The sequence below is a fragment of the Neolamprologus multifasciatus genome, chromosome 18 (assembly GCF_963576455.1).
Source record: "Neolamprologus multifasciatus chromosome 18, fNeoMul1.2, whole genome shotgun sequence".
In the NCBI taxonomy this organism is placed as follows: domain Eukaryota; kingdom Metazoa; phylum Chordata; class Actinopteri; order Cichliformes; family Cichlidae; genus Neolamprologus; species Neolamprologus multifasciatus.
Window position 1 is genome coordinate 3,490,802 of NC_140456.1, and position 13,560 is coordinate 3,504,361.

General features: G+C 41.7%; 1 protein-coding gene across 1 annotated transcript in view; it reads left to right on the forward strand.

Moving 5' to 3' along the window:
- Positions 1–9,659, forward strand: part of myo10 (myosin X) — a 165,468-nt gene extending 155,809 nt beyond the window's left edge. The window contains 21 exon segments of the mRNA XM_085141052.1: positions 2,569–2,662; positions 3,767–3,822; positions 4,177–4,319; positions 4,665–4,856; positions 4,940–5,011; positions 5,014–5,102; positions 5,218–5,229; positions 5,231–5,288; positions 5,291–5,332; positions 5,470–5,557; positions 5,559–5,608; positions 5,611–5,680; positions 5,682–5,771; positions 5,852–6,059; positions 7,948–8,005; positions 8,008–8,083; positions 8,165–8,285; positions 8,435–8,654; positions 8,657–8,910; positions 9,118–9,312; positions 9,398–9,659. Coding sequence (XP_084997178.1) covers positions 2,569–2,662; positions 3,767–3,822; positions 4,177–4,319; positions 4,665–4,856; positions 4,940–5,011; positions 5,014–5,102; positions 5,218–5,229; positions 5,231–5,288; positions 5,291–5,332; positions 5,470–5,557; positions 5,559–5,608; positions 5,611–5,680; positions 5,682–5,771; positions 5,852–6,059; positions 7,948–8,005; positions 8,008–8,083; positions 8,165–8,285; positions 8,435–8,654; positions 8,657–8,910; positions 9,118–9,312; positions 9,398–9,508 — 2,299 coding nt within the window. The 3' untranslated portion in view covers positions 9,509–9,659.
- The last annotated feature ends 3,901 nt before the right edge of the window (positions 9,660–13,560 follow it).

Consider the following 13,560-nt stretch of genomic DNA (forward strand, 5'->3'; position numbering starts at 1 on the left):
GCTGCCATAAAAAAGTTAAACACATTTGGACAGTGAAGGAATGTCAGGATTCTTGCTCAGAAAAAGGATCAACATGCTCTGAAGTCAGAGCACAAAACCTTTTTTGTAACAAAATATCGATTTTGCTGTCCCTGTATCCATAACATTATTAGCAAACAAAATATCACCATACTACACAGTATCAATTTTTTCCCCCACACCCTAAGAATCAGTAGTAAGTTAGTTTCAGTGACACCACTAACTTTGATGCCTGCTCTATTAAATTACACTGTCAGAATTAATTACATGGTCTTGTCCATTAATAGAAATATGCATATATGAGTAGAAACATCTCAGAGTCATTTTTCAGAATAAAAGTGCAATGATTCAAAAATGTCTTCAACTATTTAAAGGTTTAGCTTCTTTTGAGGAGTATCTTTAGCAACCTCTAACAGCTAACGTGTAGCTATGTAATAATAATAATGGATTGCATTATATAGCGCTTTCAAGACACCCAAAGCGCTTTACAATTCCACTATTCATTCACTCTCACATTCACACACTGGGGAGGCAGCTACAGTTGTAGCCACAGCTGCCCTGGGGCAGACTGACAGAAGCGAGGCTGCCATATCGCGCACTCGGCCCCTCTGGCCAACACCAGTAGGCGGTAGGTGAAGTGTCTTGCCCAAGGACACAACGACCGAGGACTGTCCGAGCCGGGGGCTCGAACTGGCAACCCTTCCGATTACAAGGCGAACTCCCAACTCTTGAGCCACGATCGCCCCATGTGTTAATAACCTACTCAAGTCTTGGTCTTATAGGCTTAGAGAATAGCTTGTGACCCGCTGATAACCAAGAGTCGTGCGGTATTCTACAACTGGCTAATGAGTGGTGAAGATTGTTGGTAGCTGCTAGCATTAAATAGTAGCAAAGAGGGATACGGTGTGACACCAGAAACCTCCTTATGATTGCTTTGGTCAATGGCAGGTTGTCGCAGTCCCCCGTAGTTTTGCATAGAAGATGCTGAGCTGCCTGTACACACTTGCAAACTTTTCACCAAGAGGTAGTGAAACTGAAAAATGCAAGGCTTACTGGAGGTGGAAAACATTTGCCTTACATGTTGATTGCAGCAGAAAGTCAAACGTTGGAGGAAAGCCTTCTCTTTATCTGGTTTATTTCACACTTTTTGAAAAGTGTTTGCAAGCTGGTTTCTTCCATACGAAGCATTGATGGCTGCATCATTTTGGTAGAAACCGAGTCACAGCAACACTCGCTTTGTGACCGATTCCACCGCCAAAAACCACGACCAGCTTTTCATGGAAACCTCAGCTCTGTAGTGTTGTTCATCATTTCTAGCACCATCTTTACACATTACAGGGTAAATGGAGCCATGCACCGTTTCTCTCTGGTGGGCAGGATTTAAATATTTTAATATTAATATCTTTTTCATATAATGACAGTAGTGATTATTAGTCACATCGTTATTACACTCCTAATGCTCCCATTCCTCCCACTTGTTTCTTCTCTCTTGATCCTATTATTTCCCTCAACTGGCATGAACCTGCTCACAGTCTGTCGAAAACTGTATAATAAACAGGAGAGGTATTGTTGCTATAGGTCAATGTGACGGTTGCCTCTGGCAACACATTGATTCCTCTCAGGACAGTCGACTTCCGCTGTGGCTCAAAAGGGCAACAAGCACTCTGTCTGTCTGAATGTGGGACATAATTATGTTTGCTCTGTCACGTGTGGGGATTTGACCTCCTTTAAGGGAGAAAAATACAAAAGGACAAATCTTAGTTTGAGGTCACAGGACATGGATGCTGGTTAATGCAATGTACTCTGAAGTGATGAAAACATGGCTGTGGGTGTGTGATAGGAGCAGGTATTTGTAAAACCAGACGCTCTCTCAGTGCGAGCCAGCATCAGCTCCATGTGTCTGAGACACAATCAGACGGATTTTACACACATATGAAACTTATAGATTTATATTCAAAGGTACACACATGCAGGTTCACACTAATAATTGCATTCATGTTAAAAGTATGGCTAAAAATGTCCTTTCATTTTATTTTTCATTTTTAGTTGTTCTCACTTTTGAAGTAGTTTAGTGTTGAGTAACATTCAGTTTCAAATGAATTTTGGACGTAGGAGGAGCCGAGATGTCTTGTGTCTAACTGACCGGCCTGTGTGGTTATATGTCCACTGTTAAAGCTGATTACTGTTTGTTCCATGATGATGATGATGTCACCCGTTTGACCGGCTGCCCTCTGGTCGGTGCCTCAGATCAATCAGGTTCATCCAGACACACAAACAGTTTCTTCCCCTGGACCATTAGGACTGCTAACAAACCACTATCCCCACGCCCCACCCTTCCCACCCAACTCTCCAATCTGAGCCACGGCCTGAGTAACCCTCATCACTCAGGTCATTTACACACGGAGTCTATTCAGTTGTTTGTTTGTTTTTGCATTAGAAATATATTCAATATTTTTCACCTGTTTGCTATTTATTCCTGCTGTCTACTATTTATGTTGTGTCCTGACAATAAAGGGCTATCTCTATTCTCTATGATCTCTTTGTTTACAGTCAGTGGTTCAGCGTGCTGAGTCAGGTCCACGGCTCCACAGAGCAGGAGATCAGAGAAATGCACGATGAGCAGGCCAATCCCCAGAACGCTGTGGTGAGTACTGTGAGGAAACAAAGCACTCTGGGAGATGGAGTTCTAATAACATTTCTGAAGCTTTATATATGCTGAGTGTGTTTAAAGAAAATTAATGTCTTCAAAATGTGTTTAATGTCGTCCTGACAGCAGAATGTTCGGCACTTTGCTTTAACAGATTTCCAAACACAAACGTTCTTCACGCACCGAGGAGAGGACGTTAGCCTTTAATAGCCTCTTAGTAGCATTTCTGCCTCCTTTAAATTCCAGCTGCAATAAAAACATAGTTAATATATGCATGTATAGCTCTGGGTTTCCCCACAATGGATAGCAATGGCCATTTAATAAATAATAAGAGATACTGTGCACTTTATGACAAGAGATGACATGGTAATAATCAGCTGCCTCTCCAGTCAGCTCTCAAGACAAACTGGTTAGAGTGGAAGTTCTCAGCAGATTTCCAGAGCAGCTCCAAGTTGAGCTGCAGGCAAAGGCTGTGGAGTTGGAGTTTGTCTGCTGGTGTGACAAGAAGCTCACAGAAAAGCAGCTGAATTCTACTGAGGATGGCACCTGGTGGAAAAACTGAAAATTAGGGAAAAAAGCCCCAAAATCTGTCACCGACCCTTTCATTCAGCATTCCTGCTACCCTAACCCCAACCCTCTTTTGTTCTCCTCTTTAAATTGTCTTTATCCTGTCTTCCTTCTCTCACCCCAACCGGTCGCAGCAGATGGCCCCGCCCCTCCCTGAGCCTGGTTCTGCTGGAGGTTTCTTCCTGTTAAAAGGGAGTTTTTCCTTCCCACTGTCGCCAAAGTGCTGCTCATAGGGGGTCATATGATTGTTGGGTTTTTCTCTGTATCTATGAAGCGCCTTGAGGCGACTTTTGTTGTGATTTGGCGCTATATAAATAAAATTGAATTGAATTAAATTTTACATTTTGTTGTAATGCTTTGTCTTGAAGTAACAGGACACAGATGTGCTGAAAATGCCACGTGCTTTTTCAGTGTTGCACCTGTGAGTGAATTGCTGCTTGGGTGCGAGATAATTGGTTTCCACGGTGCAGCGAAGGTCAAACTCATCATCCACACCCTGTGAACCTCCCTCCATCTCTCTGTGTGTCTCCTCAGGGAACGCTGGATGTGGGGATGATCGATTCAGTGTGTGCTTCAGATAATCCAGAGAGGTGAGGGCCTACATCAAACATCACATCATATATATGGATTTTCTTTGACAAAGACTAAAGCAAAGAACCAGAAGGTGTCGGAAAAAAGTGAAGCCCGAAACCTGAGCAGCTGCATTTCTTCACATGGGGAACATTTTAGATCAGTACATTCTGGTTCTGTATTTCTTCTGTTGTGTTCTAACCTATATGTGACAAATATATCATTCATGCTATTTTATGTCAGTAGCTTTAATTCTTCTTAGTCGTCTAGTTCAAAATTAAACGTTTAGTTCATATCTCTTAATCCAAGAAGTGCACCCAAGAGCTATTACGGTGTTAGACTATTGATCTTTTTGAATTTGTGAACTGCGACAGGCCGAACTCCTTCGTCATGATCACTGCGAACCGAGTGCTGCACTGCAATGCTGACACGCCCGAGGAGATGCACCACTGGATCACTCTGCTGCAGCGCTCCAAAGGAGACACCCGAGTCGATGGACAGGAGTTCATCATCCGAGGTGACAAATGATTCGTTTATCGTGGCCGTTTTTCCTTTTTTAATTTGTGTTTGAAGTTTTTAACTAAGGTTAAAAGTTACAGGTTAGGAAATCAGATTTTAAATAAAAGAATATTTAAAGTTTCCAGTGGTGGGTGCTCATATAAATGTTATAATTCAAGTAATCAAATCTGTATATGTAGAAGCTGTAAGGCAGAAGCAGGTTTGATTTTCTCTGTTATTAAAGAAAACTGTAATAAAGCTCGTTCACAGACAATAAGTTTGACTTTTCTGCATTTTATAGTTTTGAAAAGTTCAGAGGAAACCAGAGAATACAAAAAGTTATTTAATATTTTTTTCCCACCAGGCTGGCTGCACAAAGAGATGAAGAACAGCACCAAAGCTTCACTGAAGCTGAAGAAGCGCTGGTTCCTGCTTACCCACAATTCCCTGGACTACTATAAGAGCTCCGAGCGTAACGCCCTCAAGCTGGGAACGCTGGTGCTGAACAGCCTCTGCTCAGTGGTTCAGCCAGATGAGAAGGTCTTCAAAGAGACTGGTAAGAGAAGAAAATGGCACGAACTGCCAATTTGTTCTCTACCCAGTAGCTTCAATTTCTCTCCGCCCCTCTTGTCGCGTCAGGATACTGGAACGTGATCGTTGTACGGTTCGCCGTAAAACACTCGTACCGTCTCTACTGCAAGCTGCTGACTGAAGCACGCGCTGGGCCAACTCCGTCCAAAATGTCATAGATACCAAAGCTCCCATCGACACGCCCACCCAGCAGCTCATCCAGGACATCAAGGTAGGAAACTGTGAACGTGCAAAAATGGATGTCAGTGGTCATTTTAATTCTTTCCTTCCAGTAAGCCTCAGATAATCAGCACTGCGCTAAACACAAGCTCCTCTTCTCTTTGCAGGAGAACTGTCTGAAACTTGGAGGTCGTTGAGCAGATCTACAAGAGGAACCCGATCCTTCGCTACAGTCATCACCTCTGCATTCGCCGCTGCTGCCACTGCCCTACGGGACATTATCTCACCAGTGAGCACCACTGAGACAGAATAGGATAAATTGGGATTGACAATCTAACTTAGTACTAATGTCTTTAATATCTAATTAACATTAGTAAGATATTAATGTCCCATATGCACTGATTAATCACAACTTCTTCCCTGCTCAGCTCCAAGAAGCAGAAGCTACACAACCCTGCAGGACGAAGCCCTCAAGGTGTTCAGCTCGCTGCAGCATCTGGAGGGCGTGCGACCCCGTGCCCATCATTCAGGGCATCCTGCAGACGGGCCAGGAGCTCAAACACTGCGAGATGAGCTCTACTGCCAGCTCATCAAGCAGACCACACGGCCGCCACAGCCCGGCAGCCCTGGACCTGTGCAACTGGAAGATCCTCGCATGCATGTCCTGCACGTTCGTCCCGACAAGGAGCATCCTTAGATACCTCAAGTTCCACCTGAAGAGGTGAGCACTAGCTGCCGCATGTTTATAGATAAATTACTTTTATTCTCTCACGCTGACCATTTCCAAATTGCTCTCTGCAGGACTCGCGAGCTGTTTCCCGGCTCTGAGATGGATCGTTATGCTGCCTTCGCCGCTGACTCATTGAGGAAGACTCGAGCCAGAGAGAACGTGCCGTCTCAGGAGGAGATCCGCTGCATCGTGGCCCGACAGGACATGAGCACCACCGTCCACTGCCACGGAGGAGGGTCCTGCAAGATAACCATCAACTCGCACACCACCGCAGGAGAGGTAGGTTTGTGGAAAACGGGGTTATGTGCCAAAGCGTACAAATAATAGTGTACTTTTTACTCAGCTCTAGTTTTTAGGATTTAAGCACAGTATAAAAGATATGTTTGTACCACAGAACAACCCAACAGTAAATACAGAGCTGAAAGGATTGTCAATCATCTATTTTAATTGAAAAATGAATTACTATTATTATTATTATTATATTATTTATTATTATAATATAATAATAATAATAATTATTATTATTATTATTAATAATTATTTTATTAAAATAATTATTATTATTATTATTTATTATTATTATTATAGTTATAATAATAGTAATAATAATTATAATTAATAAATAATAATAATAATATAATAATATTATTATTATTATGTAATAATATTTAATGAAAATAATATTATATTATTATTTTTTTATAATTATATTATTATTATTAATTATTTTAATTATGTTGATTGACAATAATAATAATAATAATATTATATTATTATTATAATAATAAAATAATAATATATAATATAATAATACATTTTATTTGAGGGCGCCTTTCAGAAACCCAAGGTCACCTTACAAAAAAAACACAATTAATAAAAGGAACAGTTGTCATAAAATACATAAAATAAGTTAAAATTACAAAACAGAGCGAGACAACAGATAAAATCAGCATTAAAGTGAATAAGCCAGTTTAAACAGATGTTTTGAGCTGTGTCTTAAATACGGAGAAATTCAATATTTCTTAGTGTAGGAGGAAGAGAGTTCCAGAGCGACTGAAAGTTCTGCTCCCCACAGTGATGAGGTGTGAGGAGGGAACAGTAAGATGAGTAGCAGATGATGATCTGAGAGGGTGGGAAACAGTGGTGATATGGAGCAGGTCACACAAATATGCAGGAGCAGATTTATGGATACACTTGTATGTAAGAAGTAAGATTTTAAAATTTATCCTGGCTTCTGGGGTAACTATGAAGCTCTTAACGGAGTGCAAGTTATGACCCGAGCTGCAGAATTTTGAAGAAGTTGGAGTTTATGAAGGAACCTTTGGGAGACCAAATAGGAGGAGTTACAGTAATCAACACGGGACGTAAAAGACTATGGACAAGGATGGCAGCAGCATGGGGAGTAAGGAAGGGGCGGAGTCGGTTAATATTACGTAAATGGAAGTAAGCAGACCGGGTTATGTAATTAATGTGAGACTGGAATGAAAGAGTATTATCAAGTATGACACCCAAACTCTTAACCTGAGGGGAGGGAAGGGTGGGAGAATCAATGTTAATGGAAAAGCTGTGGGATTTGGTTAAGATAGATGTGTACCAACAAGTAAAACTTCAGTTTTATTACTGTTAAGTTTGAGGAAATTGGAGGAGACCAGATCTAATCTCAATAAGACAGTCTGAGAGGGAGGTAGGTGGGAGGGATGGATTGGTTTTAGAAGAAAGGTAGAGCTGGGTGTCATCGGCATAACAGTGAAAATTGATATATTGACAGCTGTTTTAAAAATGACTTTGTATTGTAACAGCCTTCTTCTGTTTTTTTTCCTTACCATTTTCCTTATTTGTTATTCAATAACAATTATTAATTAATAATAATAACTAATAATAATTAATCAGTTACAGCAATAAAATCCTGCTTTTATTCAGCTCTTTAGGCCTCGAGTCTGTGTAAGCATCCAGGCTGAAATGCTCATACACTGACATGCTGGCTTCTGATGCTGCAGAAAATATCAGAATCTGGATAATATGATGAGCTAACGACCCTGTTAAAAGGAACATTTTAAATATTTTATAGTTATAGAAATTGTACTTTCCACCTTTATTGAATGGCAGTCCCAAATGTCTAGAATTTAGACAAGAATTCATGCTTTTTTTCTTTTTTCGTGTGTGTCAGGTGGTGGAGAAACTGATCCGCGGTCTGGCCATGGAGGACAGCAGGAATATGTTTGCCCTGTTGAACACAACGACACCACAGAGAAAGCCATCGAGAGCCGCACCGTGGTGGCTGACGTGCTCGCCAAGTTTGAAAAGTAAGCCCCACCATGTTTGATTCTGAAGCAAATATTTTTGTCTTCTGGCCAATGCTAACACGATCACTCTGTGGTCTGCAGGCTTTCAGCAAGCCCAGACGAAGGCAGCACTGGATGGAAGTTTTACTTCAAACTCTACTGCTTCTTAGACACGGACAACGTTCCCAAAGACAGCGTGGAGTTCGCTTTTATGTTCGAGCAGGTCAGACTCGTGGCTCATTGTCTGGGGATGGGACTAGGAGACTTTTGTAGCTGATTCGAACTGAACTTGGAAAGATTTTTGTGAAATTAAAAAAGAAAAAATGCTTGATGTTATAGTTTTAACTATAATTTTCTCTGTGTTCCTCAAAGGCCCATGAAGCTGTGATTCGTGGTCAATATCCGGCCCCTGAGGAGACTCTTCAGTTTCTGGCTGCTCTGAGACTTCAGTACCTTCTGGGTGATCACAACTCCCAGTCCACCATCCCTGAAATGTCCCAGGTGTTCCCCATGTCTCGACTGCGGGCCCGGGTGCAGAACTCGGCCAAGACGTTCGCTCCGGGGACCGGCTCGGTGGCCGACCGCTCAGGCACGGGGAGAGGAAACGCTCGAGTTTCCTGGAGGGGACACTGAGGCGGAGTTTCAGGAGCAGCTCGCTGAGTCGGCAGAAGCTTGAAGAGGAGAACAGCCTGGAGGCCTGGATGAGGGAGGAGGCGGCGGCCGTGAGAACCAGCGTGATGGACAAGTGGAAGAAGCTGCAGGGGATGAACCAGGAACAGGCAATGGTCAAATACATGGCGCTGGTGAAGGAGTGGCAGGGATACGGATCCACTTTGTTCAACGTCGAGGTGAGAAGAGACATCCCTTTTCTGTTTAAGCAAAACTTTGTTCTCCATGATAAAGGATGGTTATGTTCCCTAAAGACAGCTGCACAGCCGTAGGTGGGAAACGTGGGATCGTTTGGTTGGTTTAAAGTCATCTGTTGCCAGTTCTAAACAAAATTGATCTTAGAGGGAATGATGGGAGATTTTGATGTTCCACGCTTGCTGTTTCAGTGTCGGGATGGCATGTTCCCCTCCGAGCTCTGGTTGGGTGTGAGCCGGGAGGCCATATCAGTGTACAAGCGAGGGGAGCCGTGGCCTCTGGAGGTGTTCCCGTATGAGCAGATACTCTCTTTCGGAGCGCCGTTATCCAACACCTACAAAATCACCGTGGAAGGTCGAGAGCTGGTGTTTGAAACCCAAATGTGTGTACATCCTCACTCAGTCATAACCATAATTTCAATGCAGGTCATTGCACAACACCGACATTTACTCCTCCTCCTCTCCTCTGCAGGTGATGGACATCGCCAAGCTGATGTAGGCCTACATCAGCATGATCGTCAAGAAGCGCTACAGCAACTGTCAGTCCGTCAGCAGCCACGGCAGCCACTGTAGCACCTGGTGAACTCCGCCCTTTCACCTCTGCCTCGCAGCCCGTGCAGGAGTGCAGCCAGGGCCGGTGCGGCCATGCGTGGACGCCCATCCTCTGCACTCTGGAGAGAGCAGCTCGTACATTTCATGTCAGACTGACTCTGAATGCTGGAGAAAAAAAGTAATATGCTCTTAATGTAAACTAGCTCAACTTATCTTGACCTGGTTTCTTTTAGAAACAGTACACATCCACCCTTATTCATCACGATCAAATGTAGGCACAGAAAGTTCTATAAAACTCAAGAAAACAGAAAGAAGTCCAAAGCTGACTGAGAAAGCAACATGAGAATGCTTCTCGTTATCTAAATCAACAGATATTTGATAACGAGCAGGGACCAGACTTTAAAAGACTCAAACTGCGGGCAGCTTCTAATTGGTTTCCCTCAAAGCCTGCTAGCTGTCAGTGTTATTTTATTTTTATTTAAGATCCTTTAGGGCTTAAGATCAATTACTCCTATAAATTCCACGAGTTAATTACTATTTTTCAGAAAGTGATAAAATGCTTGAAGGACTATCATCTTGTCACATTCCACCTCTGTTCAGCCAACATAATATGAAGTTTTTGTTTTAAATAAGCTAACAAATGCACATTTTTGCCCCACATTAAAGTAAAGGGGGTTCTAGTTAAGTTTCCTGACTGACGAGAGAAAACAGAACAAAGGATCATTTAATCTGTTAATCCCAAGGCGTACAAAGTGTACCATGACAGACGTTCACCCCCAGACTCTGATAACAACACAGTCTCTTAGACCAAAGAAAACTAGGTGGTGGTTAAACACAATCATATTTTTATATTAGTCTTCATGAAGTCAGATGCAGCTTCTAAAAGGTGGATGTGTCTTGTTTTGAAAAGAAACAGTTAATTTTCTGTCGGATGGTGAACCTCTGAGGCCCTACAGGGACTGTTTTTGCAGAAGGGGTCGATTTCTCACAGAGGTTGGTAACGTGTGCGTGTGTCGTGTGTGTGTCTGTGTGCGAGGAAGTATGTTATTAGAAAAAAAGAAGAGTGTCTACAGGCTGTCCGAATGTATAAAAGAATGAAAGGCAAAGAAGACGGAGGAAAAACAACTACAGCCTACAAGCCTTTTCCTCTGCTTTGAGAAACTCTGGGACTGACCTTTTCCTGTTCACTGTAAATAAGATGCAGCTGTACCTTTACGTTTGTGACTGTGTTTTGCTTATGATACAAAGTGCCTGTTCCAACTGAAGCAGGATGATATCCAATCAGATTTAGCCTTTATTGGTGCCACACTCGTTCCTGTGTAGCCAGAATCTGAAAGGCTGCCCACACACATTTCCCTTTAACTGCCAATGTATTTGTGCACTGCAAACTCTGACCAGAATGGACGTCATTCAAGGGTTTTTAAATCTGTCAGTAGTGAAAAATTAATGAATCGAGGCGTAAATTGTTTATAAGATTAAAGATACTGATGTGAGGCAGCAGCCTGGATCGTTGACTAATTGAACGTTTGCAAATGTACCCGAGTACGTCAGTCTTACTGACAATGTTGCGTTGACAATATTGGATATATACATGATATATGTTTTTCTCCAAACCTTTTTTCTTTCTTTTTTTTGCTGTTGGGAAAGAAAAAAAGAAAAAAGCTATGTATAATAAAATATTTGCAGATGGGTAATTTGACGTCAGACAATCTTTTACGTCTCTTTCTGATCCATGTTGACATCTGCTGGCAACAAAATGTGAACTGCAACACCGTCTTTCCCTTAGAACAACCTAAACTTAAAATGTAAATTGTTCTTTTAGGGTTTTGGGGGAGAAAAGAGGAAATATGGAATACATTTTTTAAAAACGTGAAATAAGAATAGATATTTTTTCTGTCTGCTGCTTGTCTACAAAAAGCACTTACAAATTCAAAAAGTCCATTACATAATGACATATAAGAATTAATCATTGTATTTCAGTGTAATCTGTCACGATTTAGCTTGAATGGCTTGTTCAGTTGGACTGTTTGCAGTGTAACATTCCTAAAAACGTTTCACTGGACCTCCGCGGGCGGCAGATCCATCCAAAGATGCGTGTGCAGGTTTCCTCCACAGTGCCTTGTTGTATATGATGTACACTTTTTTTTCATGTGTGGGTTCTTTTTTTTGATATATGTGCAATGTTATATATACTTTAATCATGTGGCTGTACTTTATATTGTAAGTCTTTGCCTTCTATTTTTTTCTCCTGATCCTGATCAGATGGCAGTTTTCCCAAGCTAACAAATCTTGTATTTTTCTCTAAACAACTATCTGACAGTGGATCTTTGACACAATGTTTGTGGGGGGGTTCCCTCCTAGCTGTAATTAGTGTTGTGCTGAACTGATGAATCTAACAATAATCGTTACACTTTTGGTCTCAAGTGACCGTTTCGTTTTTCTGAATATTAAAAAAAGGTTTAGTTTAAGAAAGTTAACGTGACAACCAATGGCTAAAGCTGCTGGACACACATCCAAGAACCTAAAAAAAGGCCACAAACAAATACACCTCACCAACAGCAGCTACTTTTTTTCCTTTCTACTTATCATCACCATGTATATATCTCACATCCTTTAGTTGATCTCAAGGGTACTTCACTTCAGTAACCAGTCAGGTCACTTCCTCTTACACTCAACTTCCACCACCTTGGTTCCTAATCTTTCTCAGCTGAACTGAAAAACTCATTCATGCATTTGTGTCATCACGCTTAGATTACTGTAATTCCCTGTTTACTAGCTTGGATAAATCATCTCTTTCTCGCCTCCAAGCTATACAAAACGCAGCAGCCAGACTACTAACTCGCTCTACCAAGCGTGTTCACATTACTCCCATCTTATATTCTTTACACTGGCTCCCAATAGAGTTTAGAATTCGCTTTAAAATTCTTGTTTTAACATACAGAGCACTAAAGCATATAGTTAGGGCTGGACCAGGTGACCCTGAATCCTCCCTTAGTTATGCTGCAATAGATGTAGGCTGCGGGGGATTCCCATGATGCATTGAGTTTTTCCTTTCCAGTCACCTTTCTCACTCACTATGTATTAACAGACCTCTCTGTATTGAATCGTATCTGTTATTAATCTCTGTCTCTCTTCCACAGCATGTCTTTATCCTGTCTTCCTTCTCTCACCCCAACCGGTCGCAGCAGATGGCCGCCCCTCCCTGAGCCTGGTTCTGCCGGAGGTTTCTTCCTGTTAATGGGAGTTTTTCCTTCCCACTGTCGCCAAAGTGCTTGCTCATAGGGGGTCATATGATTGTTGGGCTTTTCTCTGTATCTATGAAGCGCCTTGAGGCGACATTTGTTGTGATTTGGCGCTATATAAATAAAATTGAATTGAATTGAATTAAATGGCCCCAGATTACTTATCCAAGCTTCTTATAAAATACACTGCTGCTCGTCATCTCCACTCACAGACTCAGAGTCTCTTAGTTGTTCCCCGTACACGACTGAAGACGAAAGGGGGCGGAGCCTTTCAGTCTGTTGCACCAAGGCTGTGGAACAGTTTACCACTACAATTACGTTTGCTTGACTCTGTGGATTCTTTTAAAAAACAGTTAAAAACTCTTCTGTTCAAACAAGCCTTTTGTTGATCTACATATTTTATATTTTTTACATTATTTACATTTGATCTTTTACATTGTGTATAATGTCTATTGATTTTATTGTTTATTTTAATATTTGTGTACAGCGCTTTGTGATTGTCTGTCTGTGAAAAGCGCTTAATAAATAAAGTTTACTTACCTTGGTTGGGGGTGATGACAACATCTCCCCCCTGACCTGTGGTCCTGTCTCCCCCTTGCCGTAGCATGTGTGTTGTACCTTGTCAATCTCTAGCTGTGAGAGCCAAATGTTGAATCGAACTTGCGACTTCCACTCCAAAGGCGTGTAGTCTTACCACTACGCTATCCAGCTGCTAGCTTGCTATATATGTATGTATCTATATATCTATATAGATAGAGAGATAAGATCAGTATTAAACACATACCTAACTAGAGCAATCTGGAACAGCGCTTTTGTTGCAGAAGTCAGTTAGTTGTTAGTC